The 21,204-nt window shown below is 41.2% G+C and overlaps 1 protein-coding gene across 8 annotated transcripts in view; it reads left to right on the top strand.

The window, feature by feature from the left end:
- The window catches only part of FOCAD (focadhesin), a 196,483-nt gene that overhangs the window by 111,356 nt on the left and 63,923 nt on the right, over positions 1-21,204 (top strand). For all 8 annotated transcript variants that reach the window (XM_065549450.1, XM_065549453.1, XM_065549452.1 and 5 more), the window contains 6 exons: positions 9,276-9,410; positions 12,262-12,312; positions 12,928-13,011; positions 14,997-15,126; positions 19,054-19,242; positions 19,781-19,902. In XM_065549450.1, the coding sequence (XP_065405522.1) occupies positions 9,276-9,410; positions 12,262-12,312; positions 12,928-13,011; positions 14,997-15,126; positions 19,054-19,242; positions 19,781-19,902 (711 nt within the window). The remainder of the gene's footprint in view (positions 1-9,275; positions 9,411-12,261; positions 12,313-12,927; positions 13,012-14,996; positions 15,127-19,053; positions 19,243-19,780; positions 19,903-21,204) is intronic.

Raw genomic sequence — 21,204 nt, 5'->3', positions numbered from 1 at the left:
CTATCAAGTGTTTTTTGAGGGGTGGCTTTTCTTGTGCCATTCTTTTCCTTCCTGCCTTTTTTTCAAAATGCTGTTGTTGAGATAACCCAATAAATTCATCCCCCCAAAACCAAGCCAACATACAATATTGCAGATTTTCACAGGGCAGTTCCAAATCAATCATATCTCCCATCCTCTATTACATTGTCTTCTGACCCCCCAGTATGGTCTGGTGTCACATTCTGGGTGCTGGGCAATTAGCATTCCCTTTTTGTCAGCTGTTTGTAAGTCTAGAAGCTCACTGGAGTTCAACAAATAAAAGTATGCTAGTATTAGCTGCTAACTACTCAAGAATAGTTGCCTTTTTTTTCCTTACATACACGTAGACAATGAGCTTTAAAGCTATGGTTGCCAGGTGTCCAGTTTTTGACCAGAACACCCAGTCAAAAAGGGATCCTGGCGGCTCTGGTCAGCACCACTGACTGGGCCGTTAAAAGTCCAGTTGGTTGGGCTGGTAGGCTCCCTACCTCGCTCTATGCGGCTCCCGGAAGCAGCGACATGTCCCTCTGGCTCCTAAACAGAGGGACGGCCAGGGGGGCTCCGCACACTGCCCCTGCCCTGTGCACTGGCTCCACAGCTCCCATTGGTCGGGAACCACAGCCAGTGGGAGCTGCAGGGGCGGCGCCTGCAGGCAGAGACAGCGCACACCGCACAGAGCTGAGAGGCTGCCCCTATGCCTAGGAGCCAAGGGACATATTGCTTCTGGGGAGCCCCCTGAGGTAAGCACCGCCTGGAGCCCACTCCCAGAATGCCCTCCTGTGCCCCAACCCCTTGCCCCAGCTCTGAGCACCCTCCCGTACCTCTGCCCCTGCCCTGAGCCCCCTCCCAGAGCCCACACCCCCTCCAGCACCCCTTCCCATATCCCTGCCCCAGCCTGGAGTCCTCTCTCACACCCAAACTCCCTCCTGGAGCCCGCACTCTGCACACCTCCCCCCACACCCAAACCTTCTGCCCCAGCCCAGTGCCCCATCCTGCACCCTGAACCCTTCATTTCTGACCCCACCCCAGAACCTGCACCCCTAGCCCAGAGCCCATACCCCCTCCCAAACCACAAATCCCTGCCTCAGGTCAGAGCCCCCTCCCACACTCTGAACCCCTCAGCTCCACCCCCCCCCAGCCCAGAGCCCCCTCCTGCACTCATAACCCCTCATTTCTGACCCCAGACCAGAGCCCTACCCCACAGCTGGAGCCCTCACCCCCTCCTGCACTCCAACCCCCTGTCCCAGCCAGGTGAAAATGAGCAAGTATATGAGGATGGGGGAGAATGAGTGACGGGGGTCTTGGGACAGCGGCGGGGCCTCAGTGAAGGAGTGGAGCAGGGGGCAGGGCAATGGTGTTCAGTTTTGTGTAATTAGAAAGTTGGCAACCCTATTTAAAGCCAATTAATGGGTGCATCTGAACTAGAAAATTAGGTTAAGGTTAAGTCAGTCTTTGTTGATTGACCCCAGCTAAACTACCTTTTTGCTACCAGTGTAGGCACTTTATAACACCTTTTCACTTTAGCAGGTCAAGGTGTATATGAGTTAACGCAGCCTGATCTAAGCTTGGGCTTGTCTGCATTACAAGAGTGATTCAAAGTGTATCAGCAGTTAACCCCTTCTGTGGATTCCAATCTCAGGTATTATTTTTTCTGATGAAATTATTGGGGTCATAGCTTTACATCTTTTGCTACAGTAAAAATAGCTGCATAAGTAATTACGTTTGTCCTGGCACTAGTGGTAAAGAGGTCTAAGGAGTAGATTGCAGACATTCTGCAGAAAGGTGGAATATACACGCAGAAGGAGTTAATGGTACTTATAAGTAATTCAAATTATTCTCAGATATAGCAAGACTTTCCTTCTTTCTGCCCTTGAAGATCTCAATTTAGTGGAGATTTGAAACACAACTCAGTCTGTTCTCCAATATAGACATCTTAGTTTGCAGAACTTCAGATTTCTTAATTAAGAACATGGAGATGCCATCCTGCTTCAAGATCTGCCTCCTGAATCTCTCTGTCTTGCAGTGTTATTCTCTGTTATATGCAGCTTACTTGTTCTCTGGTATGCTAAAATTACCTGCTCAAGACCCAGCCTTCTATGAATTGGAGCCTGCAGACTTCCCTTCCAGATCCCTCACAAGTGGGCTAGATTATATGGATCCATCCTATTTATTCTGTATGCCACTTTTTCCATACAGGATAAAACAGAACCTCTTTGTAAGTGAGGGAAAGGGGGATATAACTTAACTTTCCTCCCATCTTCCTCTCTATCTCTTCAGTCACCAAGAAAACTCAAAACAGAAAAAAACATGAACAAAGATTAAAAACAAAACTGAGAAAGCTGAACAATACTTGAAAGTATATTTGACTATATGGAGTTCAGAAAACTAGCCATCATTCTGCATGGAACTTCAACCCTTTTATATTATATTTTTACTGTGGGGAAATGTTCATTATGTTCTGCTATCTCAAGATGTATTTTGGTAGCTATGCTAATGCTAAGAGGGCATTTACTCTAAGCCACTTATTTACCATACTTACTACAAACCATTATGGTCTGTCTTGTAAATCTGTCTTGGGAGAATTTTGGTACAGAAGTATAGTGTTGCCATTAGAGTCCTTATGTGAATCCATACAAATCCTTCATTGTTTTTGTGATTTTTAGTCCTGGCAGAACTGTTCCAAAGGAAATACCAAAAGTGTCATGTTAATCCAAACAGGATTTTCAGTTTGCTTTTAATTCTTATCTTGTTTTCATGTTGGTTTCTGGGTTTGACATTCTCTTATGAATCCTTGTATCACTGGTATGAGGCATCAGAACACAAGTCAGTATGAAATAAACTGATCCCAGGTAGCATGATGTGGACCATATTTTATTAATATTTTTCTAGGAAGCAAGTTAAGCATGCAAAGTACTGCTCTGTCTTCTGTGGGATTACTACAATATAGGGTATTGTTTCACAGCTAATATTGGTATCATGGCTATGCTGTAGAATAAGTGATACTCTAGACCTCAGGCTTCCTGACTAACTTGTTGTGGATATTCACCCACAAAAGCTTATGTTCCAATAGTCTGTTAGTCTATAAGGTGCCACAGGACTCTTTCTCGCTTTGTATTTCAAAGGCTTTTATGCATGTTTAATGTGACAGCTAGTACTATATGGAGGGCTACAGCACAAAATTTCATGTCAACAGCAAAGAAGCAATATATACCCTCAAAAAAAAATCCAGTTGGTTGATACAGGAAGACATTTGTTATATACTGTTGTTCTTTCAGTCTTTGCTGCCTTGTTCTGTCTTGGAGTTCAACACACAACATAAATAACATGTCTGGTCATTGCATGTGATCTGCCATTGGACATGAATGTGGCTTAATTATGTGCTAAATTGAAGCTGCTTTCAGAGTACTGTCCCTGTTATGGTTTACTGGAGCTGTAGAGCTTAAATGATTCATAGGAAAGTCAACATGAATAGTGTACTTTGCTGCACTTATTAGTTTTGTACTTTTCCTGAACTACAGGACTTGAGCAGACTCCACAATATATATTTGTTTTATTTAATTTGTTTCTCCACAAAATAAATCAAGATGCCTCATTTCCTAAATGACCAGCACATAAAAAAGTTATACCTCTTCAAATCCTAGAAGATTTCTCTGTCTTTGTGAACACTGAAGTAGTATTGGTCTTTCTAATTCTTGAGAATGGTGTTTCTGAAAATGGGGATAGAGGGGTGTCATTTTCACTCAATATATAGTGAGATTACTTTTCAGTAGCTGTCAACATTAGTTACCATAAAAATGTATTCATGGATATGCCTGTTCCTAAAATGGACTTAATAGGCATTCCTAAAAGCTTCATCTTTACAGATTCAAAATTGTTCTTTAAAGTGTTTTCACAGTCACTGAAATAACTGCTTAATTCAGCAATTACTTCTGAAAAAAACAAATACTACACTTACCTAACAGACGTGAACCACGTTCTCTGTGTGTGCGCGCATTGGAGAGAACTGGACATTAAGAATTTTTGGGTTCAGTGGAGCAGTGCCAGTTTTCTCATTTTTATGCCATCACTTGCAGCCTTCAAAGAACCTTCTCTGTTTGTCTTATTTGTAAAGTGCTGTATCCACTGCACAACGAAAAATAAATGTGTGCATTTAGCTCTGATAAAATTACATAGCACTAATACTTTTCACTCCTAGAGTGTCTTCCATCTGAAGAGCTCAAATTGCTTTACAAACATTGGCTAAACTGTGAAACACACCTGTGAGGCAGGTAAGTATTACTTCATTTTACAGTTGGGAAAAACTGAAGCATGGAAAGGTTGATTTGCTCAACCTCTCAAATGAGACAGAACCCAGGTGTCTCCTAATTCCCAGACCTGTCCTATAACCCATGAGATCATCCTTCCTCTTTTAACTGTAAAATTATATGCAAATTAGGTGCAGCCTTCGGGCTCTTGGCAAGTTATCAACACAGGCCAGGTTTACACTACTGACTTTAGTCCTTTAATTGTGAAAGCTGTTTTCTAGCTCTTATTAGGAAAAGGTCAGATAACTCTGTTTTCATAGCCCAAAACTTTCATAAAACTCTTCCTTCGTTGGATTGAACATCGGATGAAAAAAAAAAAAAAAAACACCTGTCCTGAATTTCTGGAAGTAGATTTGAAAGTACCACGACAGTTATTGGCAAACTATTTAGGAACTGGTTTTCTTTCCCTGTAGGTACAAAACCATACCTAGAGCTGGCTGTGAATCAGAACCAAGGAAACATTCATGGCCTTCTTATTTAGAAAGTCTGCATTATATGCTTTATGAAAGCTGTATGCTCACATTTTAAATCAACCTGAATACTACACCTTTCTCATCGTTTACTCTCAGACATGGTGGCATAACATAAAAGTTTTATAAGCAGGAGTTTGAGATGCATCTATTAGCTGAACAGATGCCATTTAAAATCTATTTTTAATTAATTTGGTAACTAATAGTGCCTTACAAATCTAAATCTGAAATCTGTTTTAAAACTATCATGCATAATTTTAAGTTTATAAGTGGTCATGTATTCAGTGAAACTACTCACATACTTAAAGTTCAACATAAGCTTAACAACCTTGTTGAATCCGGGCCTAAATGTTTTTGGAGTGACGTATAAAAAGTTTCCAAAGCCAATCTTCCAAACAATTCCCCTAAGATATTTAACAATCTATTGATTTGATAAATTGCGTTAATAATCTCATGTCTAGTAATACAACGGCTGGTCTAAATATATTTTTTAATACACTGAATTCTTGTTCTTATTGGGTTTTTTTCTTGTAACCATCAAGAGACATATGTGATAAGGGCAAAATAAAATTCATTTTCACTTTGATTATGAAACAGTAAATTTGAGAGTGATGAAAAGAAAAATGAAAATAGCGCTTTGGAATTAGTAATACCATTTCAGTTAAAAATCTTGTTTGGGTCCTGGCTATCAGATAGGGATTCTGTGATTCTTGCACTTTCTCAGATGTCGGTTGAATTTGTGCTCGTTGGTATCTGTATGTAACATTTCTCCTTTCAAACTGGCTTTACTTTAAGATCCATATTTAAGGCCTCAGATAAAACTTTTCCTAGTTATGCTCTTGTTTTTTCTTGAGAAATACCTTGGACTGTTATGTCAGGGATCCTAGAAGCAGCCTTTCCTGGTCTTCCACAAAGACTGCTGTGAGGGGAAATCCAATCCCTTGTGCTCTGGATCCTCTGGGGTATGTTAAGCTTCTGGAGCCTCAGCAGGCTGCAGAACTGGTTCTGCCATTGGCCACTCTGGCACATTGCCAGGGCATTAACTGTCTACTACCACTTCTTGGAAATGGGGCTCCTCAGCCCACCTGTCATAGGACTGGTACCAGCGCTGACCCCTGAGATACCTCAGTTACTTAAACAGACTCCTGTGCCAGAACTCTGTGCCAAAGGTGTGAAGATTCTGGTTTCAGTATAACTCTTTCAGGGGGTGCAGCAGTTGTGAAGCAATCAACACTCAGATGCTTTGCACAGACTAACACTTTTATGATCTTATACTTAATCATGTAAAGCGCAGGAGAGTACAGATCATACAGAACTATAAATGCTAATCACGTGTGACATACCAGGGTATAATCCAGACTAATGAGCAGCTATGTCACCCCTGCCCTGCAACCTTGGGTACCTTACAATGCCTTGCTGAAGTGGTTTCCCCCAGGCTGCTCACAAACAGCCTTCCAGCATGCAAGCCACACCCTGAGTGTCTGTGTGTAGCTGCAGCCTGCCAGCCACACTTGGGTTACACTCTGGCTCTCACCAGCTTTGGTTATACTTCAGGGCCCACACACTGCCAGTTTGAGAGTCTTTCCCAAGAAATGTATGTCCTGTACATCCTAGTCCTCTCCTGCACAATACAAGTTATTATGCCATCTTACTATTACAAATAGTTATTCAGATACTTCAGTTTAAATACATTTGATTAGATAAAACAAGTGTATTAACTACAAAGAGATTTTAAGTGAGTACAAGTAATGAGGCATAAAAGTCAGAAATGGTTACAAGAAAAATGAAGGTACAATGCTACTCATGTCTTACTTAACAAACTATATTAAATTTAAAGCAAAGGATAGCTCAGTGGTTTGAGCATTGGCCTGCTAAACCCAGGGTTGTGAGTTCAATCCTTGAGGGGGCCACTTAGGGATCTGTGGAAAAAATCAGTACTTGGTCCTGCTAGTGAAGGCAGGGGGCTGGACTTGCTGACCTTTCAAGGTCCCTTCCAGTTCTAGGAGATAGGATATCTCCATTAATTTATTTATGTACTGACCAAACTTAGGTCACAATCCCTCCCCTAGTGCAACAGCTACTTCCTTGGTCCATTAGGCGTAGTGAATCGATGGGTAGAGAGAGAGGGGAGGTCCTTTGAGTATCTGTCCCTTCTTATTGTAGTCCTGTCTCCTCTTTGAGAAGCATTTCCAGCTGGGAACAAGGCAACAGGCAGTCTGTGTGGAAGGGAACTCCATGCTGTTTCTTTGCTATGATGTAGATTTTTGGCTCTCTTTCCTGCCAAAGAATAGCCACTTAGCAGATAATGGTCCATCAGCCTTGTTTACACCTGGTTACAGTGTCAGTTTATGCTTTGTCTCTGTGGACCTGGTTTGGCCACTCCCCAGACTTTTCTGGAAAACATACTTTTAGTCATGATCTCAGCTTAAGTTTATAATTTCACATTTTCCATGATAATAGTGATCAACAAATTGAGTTTTTAAACGATATCTTACAAGGCATACTTGTATAAAGATTATTACAGTAGTGTGTAGGATGTGAACACAGGGGTGTATTCTATCAGAGCATGCCCCCGCCTAAGTTTGCCCACCACTCCAAGACATTCTTTAGGCTGCGGTATGAGTCCCATGGGTTGCCCAGAGTCCATGAAGCCATCTGGTCTCAGGAAAGTGGGCAGAACTCCCCTGCCCCATGAGGCTGCAACATACTGGGAACCTCTCCCTCCTGGAACTCTTTACCCAGCCTCTGTGAGAGAGTTTGTTCTCTCTTGCCCTATGCTTTCTCTTCCTGCCTGGCTCCTGTTTGTGTTTCTTTATTTAAATCCCTCCTGGTCACATGACCTCTTTCTTTCTACTCCTAGTAAGTTTCCACTGTTCCTACCTTCCCCACTCCCTTCAGAGGAATCAGCTGCTAAACTGATTTTCTAAAGAGGCAGCTCACCCATTGTCTTGAGATGTTTGCACCCGAATAGGTTCAGTAGGTCCAGAGAAGCATTCTATTGTATTGTCAGGGCTTGTCAGCAATGGTGGATCCACATACATATAGGCACTCCTAATACGGCAGTTTTTCGTAATACACCTTCACAACATCGTTCTGAATTTACAAGTTGTACAGACACAGCCCCAATTCATCACAACATACATTTCAGAATCTAACTTAATTCTCAGGAATTTCTGTTTTTCTTTCTGCAGACATTAGATTGGGTCAGGATCCTTTTTGTTAAAGTGTTATCCCCCTCATTGGCTTGTTTTCAGTGATTTCTAATCTCTTTTCAGAAGCGCTGACCTTTGAATCCAGGTGCCCTATCCTGCAAGTTGATGGAAGTTTTCAACTTCCATTTACATTCACTTGGGTTGAGGGGTGCTTGTCACCTTGCCACACTCCCCTTCCCCCCGAGTTAATTAACTGAATTGACATTTTCCAGGTTATTTTCTATTCCTTACATGGCACAGAAGCCTGCAGTTTATTCTATTTAGTTAACAATGTTGCCAAATCACAATATTTGGTGTTTCTCTGAAAGCCACAGTGGTCAGAATCAAGAGATTGCATGAAAACCTCTTACCTTTTTTTTTAAATTAAAGTTTCCAGCCCTGTTGGTTGCAGAGGAAAGTTTTTTGAAAAGGTGAAGCAAGTGCATCCTAAGAACTCAGAAGCCAGAAAGCATATGCTCTTCCTCCTCATCCCTCAAATTTATTATTTAAAAGAAATCCCATGATTTTTAAGCCAATCTCAGAGTTTTGGAAGGCTTGACTCTCATGATTTTTGAAAGCTTGCAGTTGAAAATACTGTTGGTACTGTCTCATAAAGCAGAGTTAGTGTTGTTTTTCAGGGTTCTGGCCTGCTCTCTATTGCACTGAAGCAAGTTGGTTCTGTACTGGGGTGTGGCTCAAAAAAACTTTTTTATGCTTATTTTGCCATAATACTTTAGGTTTTTGAAAGATTTTATGCCCCAGCAGTATTTGCTCCCCTTCTGTCTGTTCAGCAAAGGTCTCAAGATTTGGTTGGCTTTAGTGATTTAAAAGCATTCTGTTGTGCGGAGCTCCGATGGAGTGTGGCTGCTCCTCCTCGCAGCCTCCTGCACTCCCACATTCAGCTTGATTTTAAGCTAACTAAAACAAATGAAGTAGGGTAATTGTGACACATCTTGCAGTTTGCTGGTTCATGTGCACCAGTATGATGATCTCTTCCTGCTGGTCCAGGGAGCTCTGGAAACCATAAGTTCTTTTTTGCCTTCCCTCCATAAAGATACCACATTTCAAACACCTGCATTATCTGGAGAGATGTTATTTACTGTTGTTACATGATGTTGCTTAATGTATTATGAGACTGTTATTAAATGAAGTCTTAACATGCTTGCCATATTTATAATGTGTCCTGTATTAATTCCTGCTCCAGCATAGATTGGCAGAAAAGTGCTGAAACGAATATTGTGAAATGCAAGTTGAGACCTCCAGTGTTAATGATGCATTCATTTCCCTTGCAGGTCGTTTGTATTCGCTCTACGTGGAACGCACTCTCACCAAAGTTGAGCTGTGACACCCGTCCACTCATGTTAAAAACACTGAACGAATTGTTCGCCCTGGTTCCTTCATTAACAGTGAATACAAATGAGTATGAGGTATGTGTCCCAGGTCTAAAGTGTATTTCTTCTCTTAATGGCAGCTTTAAATGTGTCTGCTCATTTAGGGATGTTCCAAGTCACACTAAAATTAGCTGTATCTTTACATTTAAATAGCACTTTGTTTTCAAAGGGCTTTAGAAGCATTAGCTAATCCTGTGAGGTAGGTAAGTACATACCTGCTAACCTCCCACCACTGCAGTGCTGGACAGGCGCTCCCTTCCCTCAAAATCCTGGACACGTAGTCAAGGATGTTCTCTTTGTGGTAGAAATAAAGTTTTGGGGCTTTTTTGAAGTAATATTTTCAATTGCTCCCTCCTCCCCTTTTTTCCCAAGGTGACCAATGAATGAATGTGGGGATGGCAGCCATTTCCCTCTGGTAATTGAGTGACACAAGGGGTGGTTTTGTCTTATGGCTGTTACAGATTTAGGAATGAATGAAGCATAGGGCTTTTGTCTAGATGCATGTGTGCCTCTCTGCTCATCCTGATTTTTGTGACAGGGCGTGGAGAAGAACAGGATAGCCATAGAGATGCACTGAGGATTGAATATGGGATGTAGTATCAACAGCACTTGGATACAAATGTGATAGGTGCCCTAGAAATACCTCAGATAGATCAATATGTTGATGATATACAGTTGTGTACCTCTTGCTCTACAAACCTTGTTAGCTCAGTCTACCCCAAAACAGTGCTTTGGTTCTGCCACTGAGCTGTATCCTCTCCACAGCCCTGGGAAAACAGATGTTTCAGTAGTGGGTGTAGCTTGTCTATAAGAGATGGCTCTCATTTCCTTCATAGAAGCATAATTCCCAGGCAGGTTGCCAGATTAAGTGTTTTGGCATTTTATTTTCAACCACTCAGCAGTGTATGGAAAGCCACCTGTGCTTTTGTAACTACTCAGCCCTCTTAACAAAGCTTTTATCAGATCTTTTCCTTTGCTTCTATTTCCTTCCAAATGCAGAAGTTCCACCATTATGCCTTCTATTTGCAAGTTACTGTCCTGTTGCTGTTGTGACCTCTAGACAATAGAACTCTCATCCCTTTGATATCTGTTTAATTCTTTCTCTTCTGACTTTTCTTTTTCATAGGTGTTGTTTTATTTTAACGACTGTTAGCCATTTCATAGAGAACCTTTCCACTTTTTCTCCTGCTTTGGAGTATCCACTGTGTTTGGCTTTGGTTTTGAGGTTGGAGGGTGGTATTTTTTTTAATTGTACTATTACTTTCATTGTGTTTGATCATGTTTTTTTTTTTCTTGTATTAACTTTTACATCCCATCAAAACAAGTCTGAGTGCACTTTGAGCCATTTAATAGGCTAATACAGGGTGGGCAAACTACGGCCCTGGGACCGCATCCGGTCCTTCAGATGTTTTAATCCAGTCCTCAGGCTCCCACAGGGTAGCGGGGTCTGGCGCTTGCTTTGCTCCGGTGCTCCAGCCAGGGAGCGGGGTCGGGGGCTTTGCCCCGCTCTGCGCAGGCTGTGGCTCTGCACGGTTCCCAGAAGCAGTGGCATGTCCCCTCTCTGGCTCCTACATGTAGGGGCAGCCAGGGGGCTCTGTATGCTGCCCCTGCCCCAAGCATCGCCCCTTTAGCTGAGGCCAATGGGAGCTGTGGGAGCGGCGCCTGTGGATGGGGCAGCACGCAGAGCTGCCTGGCTGTGCCTCCGTGTAGGAGCAGGACAGGGGACATGCTTGAGGTAAGCACCACCCGGAGCCTGGACCCTGACCACCTCCTGTGCTCCAACCCCCTGCCCCAGCCCTGATCCCCCTCTAAACCCGTCAGTCCCAGCCTGGAGAACCCTCCTGCATCCCAACCCCTCATACCCAGCCGCACCCCAGAGCCTGCACCCCCAGCTGGAGCCCTCACCCCCCCACCCCAACCCCTGCCCCAGCCTGGAGCCTCCTCCTGCACCCTGAACTTTTCTGGCCCCACCCCAGAGCCTGCACCCCCAGCAGGAGCCCTCACCCTCTCCCGCACCTCAGCCCCCAATTTTGTGAGCATTCATGGCCTGCCATACAATTTCTATACCCAGATATGGCCCTCGAGCCAAAAAGTTTGCCCACCCTTGGGCTAATAAATCAAAGGATGGGTGTGAAAATCCACCCTGAGTATCCTGCAGTGACATTTTTTGCTAAACTATTTTTGCTTGTGCACAGACTCCCTTTTTCTGTTTGCTCTTCCATTTAGACAGACTTTAAAAGATGAGAGCCCCCATCCTGCAAATTTAGGCATTGACTTCATGAGACTACATGCATTCTTAAAGTTAAGCACATACATAAGTGTTTGCAGGACTGGAGCCTTGGTTTGTATTTTTATAGAATAGTTTCTACCACCTAAAGTATTATAAAGATGGAGCTAATCTAAGGCTACGTCTTCACTCCCCGCCTGAATCGGCGGGTAGAAATTGACAATCGATCCCCGAATCGATGCTTGTACTCCACCAGCGCAGGTAGGAGTAAGCACCGTCGACGGGGGAGCCGCAGAGGTCGATTTGCCACCATCCTCACAGCGGGGTAAGTCGGCTCGGATACGTTGAATTCAGCTACGCTATTCGCGTAGCTGAATTTGCATATCTTAAATCGATCCCACTCCTTCCACCCTCACCCCCCACCCCCGTAGTGAAGACGTAGCCTAAGCTATAGTATCTAGGTATTTTTACTGCAGCCATCTCCATGGTATCTAAGTGCCTCACTGTAAAAAATCCATAATGCTCAATGTACAGTACATTTTCAATTGCTGATAACTTCTGATAACTCCTTGTTTCAGTTTTGTCCATATTACATAATGAAATAGAAACTGACTAGACCCATGTGCCTATCTATAACTAAATATTTTTTTTATTTTATAGAAATTTAAAGCTCAAGTTGTCAGTTCACTTTGGAGCCACACTCAGAGCAAGGTAAGTGAGGTGCCAGGAAAATGTTAATTAAGGTGGTCAGTGAGATAGGTTAAGGATTCCCCTCGTCCCTCTTTGAAGATATTGGTATCAGTGTCATTTATTTATTTATTTATTGCAATATTTTCTTGCCTGTCAGTGCTTAGTTTTCTCTCTCTCTTTCACTGAGCTTGGTGTTTGTGAAGGGAGGTAGACAGACAACCTTGGAGACAATTTTTTTTTCTGCTTCTCCTCAGAGCCAGGACAGTGCAGTCAAAACTGGTTGAAGCTTCCCACATTGCCTGCATTTCCCCTATATGTCTTAGCCTTGGCCTGGTTGGGTCCACTGTTAGGGTGAGAGGGTTTCCATTAATAATAGACTTCTCTGTTGAGACTACCAACAAGGGTGTCGATTTTGATAATGGATTTCTCCCCAATTGTGCTTTATTGTGTACAGAAAATAACTGATTGAGTATATGCTTCACAGGAGACTTCATTACATATAACAAAGACATTCATAAAAGAGTTCAGCATTCAACTGTTAGCGGATAAACTCCCTTAGCTTAGGGGATAACCAAATGAGTTCTGTCTCCACTATGCAGCAATAATGCCTTCTATGCTTGTGATATTTTTTCCTAGGATTCCATTGTAGCAATTTCAGCATATAAATCTCTGTCAGAATTTGGTTCTGAAGAACACACCATCCTTCATCTTCCTGAACAGGTAGACATTTTGTACTTTAAAGAGTGAGAGTATGTGCCACTTCCTTAGAAATGAAATGGAAAAGGAAAGAGCAAAACCACATGAAAGGAGGGGAATACTTGCTCGCTAGCCCAGATGAACTAACAAACAGCAGAATCAGAAGCAAAATGACCCACCTTAGGGATGTAGCTGGTTGTCTCTCCTCAGTAAAAGGGACAGTTACCAGAGAGTGCTGGGATAAGCTCCTGAGAGAGGGAGAATGCTAACTGAACAGTTCAGTGATGCCTTTGTGATCAGAGAGAAGGCAACTTTTATTACTTCATTAATTAGTAAGTGGGGCTTCACAGGTGAGAGAGGGTCCTTGATTTGTATCTTTTGTTATTCTGAGAGTGTTTGGGACCAGGCTTTGAATTATAGGGAAGTAGTTAGAGACACAGACTCTGTTGAAAGTTTTATCTCAAAGTAATCCCTGAGCTCATGCTTAATACCTCAGTTTATGAGACAAACTTGCCCATTTAGGTAGTAAGTGTTTGTTTTGAATCAAGATAAAATCTTGTCTTCCTGTGTTCCATATACTTTTAAGGTACTTTTCCTCCTTTTGCGGGGAGGCAGGTGGGAAGAAAATTATGTTGTTTGTTTCATGGCTTTATGTGTATGTAAAGGACTGTTTCCTCTTATATTTTACCCTGCAAAATTCTTGACTCAATACATGTACACACTGGAAGAGTACATGGAGACTCTCATGTAAGGTAATCTACATGAGAGTGTAGGCAGTAATGGGTAATCACTGTTACTTTATGGTTCTGGTAAATACTTCTGTATGTTTAGATTTCCTACAATATTACATAATTGGCTCCATATGGTGCTATGGCTGTACATCATGAAAACGTAATAAACAGATTTTTTAAGAGAGACCATACTTTATGGAAACTTGTGAAAAAATGTCCAGTGAATACCTGATGAAGAGCTCTGTGTAAGCTCGAAAGCTTGTCTCTCTCACAAGCAGAAGTTTGTCCAATAAGAGATATTACCTCACCCACATTGTCTCAGGGGTAGTCTACACTACTGCACTACGTCGGCACAGCTGCCCGGTGTCCAGTGAAGACATGCTATACCGATGGGAGAGCACTCTTCTGTTGGCATAATTACTCCACCTCATTGAGAGGCAGTAACCTTGTAGTTAGGAGAGCGTCTCCTGCAGACATAGCATGGTCTGGACACTGCTTTAAGTTAATGTAATTTGTCACTCGGGGGGGTGTCATTTTCACACCCCTTAGCAACGTAACTTACATCAACTTAAGCAGTAGTGTAGACAAGCCCTTAGTGAAAACCTACAAATGAAAAGGGAAGCATTTTGTCACAAGAGAAGAAGATACAAATTAAGGACAAATCTCTAAATGCTAGTGCAATAATAAATAAATTTCTGTGTGCTGGCACATAGGCAATATCCTGGTAATTGAACCTGGTATAATGTCCCATCAGAAAATGTAGAAGATGAGTAGGTTTGTTTATTTAAAGGCTTAATCAGTTAGAAACATGTTGCAGATTTTAGTCTAATGAAAAGAAGAAAAAACACTTCTGTTCCTATTAGAAATGTGCTTTATAGGTTGAATATCAATACAAACAAACTATTTTCTTTTCCTGAATTGTTACAGAAGGATCAGACTAAGTCAAATCCAAGGCCCAGTAGTACTACAAGTATTGCCATTCAGTCCACAAATGCCTTGATTATTTTTACCACTAATGATATCTTGGAATTTATATGGCTCTCTGCTTTTATAAGCCTATTGTGATCTACGTACACTCTTCAGCCTGGTAGAAGAAAGACGTTCAGTTGATCAGTTTCAAGACTTAAATTCATTAAACTGGAGGGCGTTCCTTACTGAAATAGTGATCCTTATCTTTGTCACACTGGACCTTGAAACTAAACATGGATTAAGAGGCAATGTTTATTTCTATTTTTATTTTTTTTATTTTGTTTTATTGCTGCCTTTGTCATCCTTCAGGCAAGACCAGAAGTTGGTCCATCAGAAGAGATGGACATAAATGAAGAGGAGGAGAAGGAGGTGGACCTTTCTGTTCCTGGCTCTTCATATATCAAACTGTTGTCTCTAACTCATCCTTCTGTTTTGCCAGGTAGAGCACTTTCATAGGTGGAAGCTTCTATACAGCTTTAGAATCTGAGTGACTCCACATGGGTATAGAGTTCTACCTATATGAAGACACATGTGGGATTGAGACCTTATTTTATCTTCCATAAAAATTATATCCTAAAACACTTCACCAATTTGAAGAATAGTGACATTAAGAGCTCCTGGCAGTGAAGATGTTTTCAAGGATGTTACTTAAGAATTCTTCTTAAAAATGCTATTCATTTTTTCTCTTTTCTGTAGTTATATAATTGGTTACAAGTTACTATATTTCAAATACTTGTTCGCTGATTATGATATAGGCCTAACATAGAGAACTGAAGGTCAGCATTTTAAGGCAATTCTGAATTTTGAATGAAAGTAAAACAGCAGGAAATACGAAGTTACAGGATTTATAAATGTATTTGCTTCATGTAAGTTATACTCTTTGCTATTTTTTCCAGGTAATGTATTTGTGAAGAGGGTGCATAGTGCTCTGAATAACTTAAAATCAAATAATTAAGTAAACAATATTAAGACATTATGCAGTATAAAACATAGTTAATTAATAAAGGTGTGAATATGAAAAATAAGAGTAACGAAAAGCATTAGTGAGACTTAAATAGGTATAACGCAGGGGTTCTCAAACTGGGGGTTGGGACCCCTCAGGGGGTCGTGAGGTTATTACATGGGGGGTTGCGAGCTGTCAGCCTCCACCCCAAGCCCCGCTTTGCCTCCAGCATTTATAATGGTGTTAAATATATAAAAAAGTGTTTTTAATTTATAAGGGGGGTTGCACTCAGAGACTTGCTGTGTGAAAGGGGTCACCAGTACAAAAGTTTGAGAATCACTGGTATAAAGAGAGACTCCCATGGCTGACAGGTTCATTTTGATACCTGAACAACTGATTCGTCTTAAAGATAACATTTCTTTTTAAAATGTTCACTTAATTATAGTTTTAATGCTAACTATCCACTAAAGTCAGCAATGCAACAGTTGCAGGACTGTAAGCTCCTCAGAACAGGAACTATCTCTTTTTATGTATTTGTACAGTTTCTAGCACAGTATATGAATGTGGTCCCTAGATGCTACCATAGTATAAATAATAATACATCTCTATGTAATATTTCTTTTATGGGAACTTCTCCCACTTGCATCTGGGGAAGGAGACCATCTTCTGGTCCTCAGGTCCTTTCATTAGGAAGCTTGGATTGACTGGGACCTGTGTGGACTCTCAAGGAGGTATCAGACTGGAGGATATATGCTGCTTCCATGTGGGGAAGCACTTTCTATACTCTGAATGTAAGGCAATAGTCCGCTTAGGAAACTTTACAGGGAAACACCAAGTAAGCCATTTAAACTAATGAGAGCAGTGCTTGCTGTCAAAGACACAAAGCTGGGCAAGTGCACCCAGAGTGACATTGTTTAGCTTAACAGGAGGGTAGGAAAACTGTAAATAAAAATTTGTAGAAAAGGGCTCATTGTAGAATCAGGGCTATTGGCATGGATGAACAACTCTAGTGATGGACTAAGATATTAGGTGCCCAAAGCAATGATAGAGATCTCTGAGACCACTAAACCTTGTTTACAGGTGAGGCTGTGGAACCTGGTCTAATTGAACAGCTGTTAGATGTTACCAAGATCATTCACAGTTTCCTTGCTGCTGGCTAAGATGGCAACCCATGGGAAGATATAGGCCAGCAGTCCCTATTTTCCCTGATGTCCCTGCTAATGGTACCATGTTGACTGGAGCTTCCAGAGGATGGCTGAGACATCTGTTCTCCTTGGGCTTCTCTGGATGATTCCCTTAACTCAGAACTTTCTCTTCTCACCTTCCCCTCCCCGCTCTTCGTGGGGGAAACTCTTTCCTAGCCTCCATATGCCACTTCTGGAAGAGATGAATTCTTATTTCTATGGTAACTGGAGCTAAAATCCAGAGTTCCAATCAAAAGCCAGTTTTTCTCCTGGAATTCTTGTTGAATGTGGGATTGTCTTTCCATGAGCCTTCCTCTACTCTGGAGGGCAAAACTGTCTTCACTCACAAACAAATCCATCGAGGTTACCTCAGTTACACAGCTGAAAGGAAAAATACTAATAAACCCATAGACTTTCTGCAACAGAAGCATACCACACTTACTATTTACTCTCTTAGCATCTACATTTGTGTGAGCCAAAGGAAACAGAAATTGGGAAAGCTTCTCTTCTCTGAGCCCCTTAGGAGCCCAGCCACACTGTCAATTTCAGCTGCTAAGCTGAATTATCTCTGTACTCCTATTGCAGACAGAAAGAGAGCCAGCAGTGGGAGTAGAGAGAGTAGAGTCTGCACACACAAAGCATCCATGTTTTCAGTAAACCAGTTTAATCCTTGATTGTTGTTTGGTGGGTGTCATATGCAGTCTAGAAACTTGTACCTTTTTTAAAAAAAGTTCATCCCATGCAACACAATGTGATGTATGTACATTTTAAAGGACACCAATTGAATCCATTTTTTTCTTATTCAATGGTAGATGTATATACAGAAGATAGGTCAGTATTTTGGTTCATAATACATTCAGTAGTCGTTGCCTGTTTTTCTTCAGATTTGTACCAGCCCTTAAAGTATGATTCATTATCATTTGCTTCAGAATCAGGTGGTCTTTCATGAAGTTTAGCTAGGTTTCCCTGTTTGGTTTATGCCTGGCATTCTGGATCATTAGGTTGCATTTATTTGCCATTGTGATTAGAAATAGCAAACTCATTGATAGGCATTTTGAAAGCAACAAGTTCTTTGTTATAACCAGTTTTAAAAAAAACACTTGGATTTAAAGAAATCTATGGGGGGACATTGTAATAATGATTAGACTATGTAGCCATGGACAGACACCCAGTTGCCTAGGTACACATTCATCTGTTTTAAAAAAAAAAAAAAGGCTCTCTTTTATGACATTTTGCAGTCTTTTTCTCATGTTTATACTGTTAATGAAATAAATAAGAAATGGAAAAGAAGGAAATGCTGCTAAAATAATGGGTACTGACTGAAAATGACCAAAGTAAGGAAGTTCCAGGATAAGATGTGTCTCTCCATTAACTTGTTCCAAGGTACCTCAGGTATTGCCAGGATCTCAGAAGAGTAGGTAAATGCTCTTTCAACCCATATGTGCTCCAATTCTTAGGAAACCAGCATTGCATCTGGTTTGAGAACTTATACGCCAGAGTTTCAAGAGTAATGTGAAACAGTTGTTATAAATCCTTTAAAACTTGGTCATATAATGAAAGCACTAACAGACTCTTAAATCTATCAGCATTGCCAGGTGCTGGTCTAATGTTGGCTTCATGTTGGGATGCAGTAACACTGCACACATCAACCATAAGGGCTACTTTAATCTAACTTCATAACCAAGCAATAGCATTACTTTACTTCTTTACACTGTTGAACCCAGATAAAATATAAAAAGCCCAAGTATGAGAGCATACCATCATATAAACAGTACCTACAACTGTGTTCAGAGAAATTATAGTACCAGTTGTTTATTTTTTAATGATGAAAAAGCCTATAAGAAAAAAACTAATTTGCAAGGAACATTTTATTTACATTGACAAATGTAAATGTCAGTTTAGTTTCTGACTGTCCCAGTTTGTGACTGTGTCATTGGCGAAACAAACAAAGAACACATTGATCAACAGCACTGAGAACGGTTCAGGCTATTTTTCTTCTGAGTCTGAGCATCTGACATCACTTATTCAGAGCTTCCTGAGCTGCAGTTTGAGTGGAGGTGAACATAGAGTCAGGAAGACTTGCCAGGAGTTCTAAATCCCTAACCTTGGAGCTTTCAGCTGAACGTGTAGTTGCTAGTTTAGTTAAGCATAACTGCCCTGAAGCTGTGGTTTTGGGTTTGTTGGGATTTTTTGGCCTCTCTTCAGCCCCTGACCTTTTTCTTCCACCCACTTCCTCCAGCATTTGAAGAGTTTGTGGCGTCACTTGTGAAACAGGAGATGGCCAACATGCCCCGCGGAGTGTATCATTCTGCCCTGAGAGGAGGGGCCACACGCTCGGATCAAGGAAAGACCGTAGCAGGGGTTCCCAACTTCATGCTGAAAATGTATGAGAGGAACAAGCAGCCAGGCCTGAAGCCTGGCCTTGCAGGTGAGCTTCTCCTGTCATTGGTCACATCACTCCCTTGACTAATGTTTCAAAATGTATGGTAGTTTTCTCTGAATGTGGTGTTGTCCTTGATTCAGAAAAGCTTGTCAGGACATGCTTAAGTCAAAACTTTTTCAGGACAGCATTTTAGCACATGATTAAAGTTGACCATGTGCTTACATATTGTCCTGAATAGCGATGTTTTCCTGAATGAAGATCCTAGAGTGCATCAGTTTAAGCAACAATCATGTACTCTATAACACTAATGTTCCCTTTGCCCTTCTCCCTGCCTCTTCCTCAAAGTCTGAACTCATCCTCTAAGTGATGAGTCTTAATACCCAGCAGCACTGGAAGCATGAATCATTAAGTGACTCCAGAATGATCTTCCCCACTGGTCAGTGTCACTCTCATTTTAAAATGTAACTTTAGAAACATTATATGGTCTTTCTTAAAATTTGCATTCAGCTATTGTGCATGAAACTTTTTTTGCTCTATTTAGCAGTATTTTATGTTGATGCATTTATATGGGTTTTTTTTTAAGCTGGCATGTTGTTATGTTATGACCTTCCAATCCACATGGGCAAAGATGGCAAACCTATCAGTCGTTTTCTGGCTAGCAGAGGGCGCAATTTCCAACAGATGTTAATAGCTCTCATTCATGAGGTAAGCATTCTCAGCTTTTCTTCCCTTTTCAGAAATGTTGTGCTGCTTTCTCCTCCCTGCTCCCCACAGAGTCACATTTGCTTATTTTAATTAGGAAATACTAGCTACAAGCTATGTGATGTTTTAATGCACCATAATTAACTAAAGTTGCTGTGAGGGACAATTAACGTGAATAGAACGTGTAAATACATTTAATAAAATGCTCTCTTTGCTGAAATGCTCCCTCTGAAAATCGTTGGCGTAAATTGAAACTGACATTCTCCTTTTGCCCCTCCTCCTCTCAGCAGTGGTGCCTAATCAGGCTATAGTGCTCTAGTATTTTGGTGTGTCTGAACAACAATTATGGGATTCCACCATAGGGAGTGACCGCCACCTCCTCTTTAGGGTAGTAATAACACAGCATATCTTTTAATTGTTTCCAAGTCCCTGGAATATTATGCTGATGTGGCTGATCCTATGCAGTGAACTTTGGTAAACTGGAGTTGTAACGTCTAAATTTGTGTGGTTTTGGAAAAGGTACAAGAAATGAACATCCAGTTAATCATTACAGAAAATAAGAAAGAGCTTGTTATCAAATCTTACAGGGAGTTTAGAATTATGGCATTACAGTTGATATGAAAACTGATCTTTGGAAACTGCAGAGACTGGGGAAACAAATAAGTAGCTAGACAGGAGCTTGGGAAATGAATGTTGGTTTCCCATTTTTCATATCAGTTTGAGCATTTACTAGCACAAGTAGACATGTTAGTCTCTTTCAGAGTTCATAAAAGAAAGAAGAGTTAATATGATCAATTTTCATTACTGGGGAGACTTCTTATGTGCATCTTAGGGTGAAGATTCTCTTCACAGGTCATAAATGAGAATGTCAGCATTATACAAGTCTATTCTGTCATGTGTTAGACAAGCAGGAGAGCATACATGATTATAAAAATATCTTTTGTAAAAAATCTAAGTCTGGGCCCAGAGTAGCTCCTCTAGAAATAACAACATAGTGATAGATGTACATTTTAAAAGTGCCTTCAGAACAATGCCAAAAACTATTTCTTTATTCATGCAACAACAAAATAAATGTTCAGAAGACAGAACTGCCATGCTTGTTCCCTCTGTCCCTTGTACTGGGGTACAAGTAGCCCATTTTTCCTCATAAAAAATAACTGGAAGTTATAATTATAGGTGTAGTTGGTAGTGCCACCTATAGTTAAGGTTGATCAACACGCTCTGTTATAAGAACATGTTTTCAGTTGTTTATAACTTTGTCAAATTTCATCTCTTTGGGCTGAAATTTTCATGCCAGGGGTCTGC

The sequence above is a fragment of the Chrysemys picta genome, chromosome 6 (genome assembly GCF_011386835.1).
Source record: "Chrysemys picta bellii isolate R12L10 chromosome 6, ASM1138683v2, whole genome shotgun sequence".
NCBI classification, from domain to species: domain Eukaryota; kingdom Metazoa; phylum Chordata; order Testudines; family Emydidae; genus Chrysemys; species Chrysemys picta.
The sequence above is the reverse complement of the archived record's forward strand: the minus strand, read 5'-3'. Positions and strand labels throughout refer to the sequence as shown.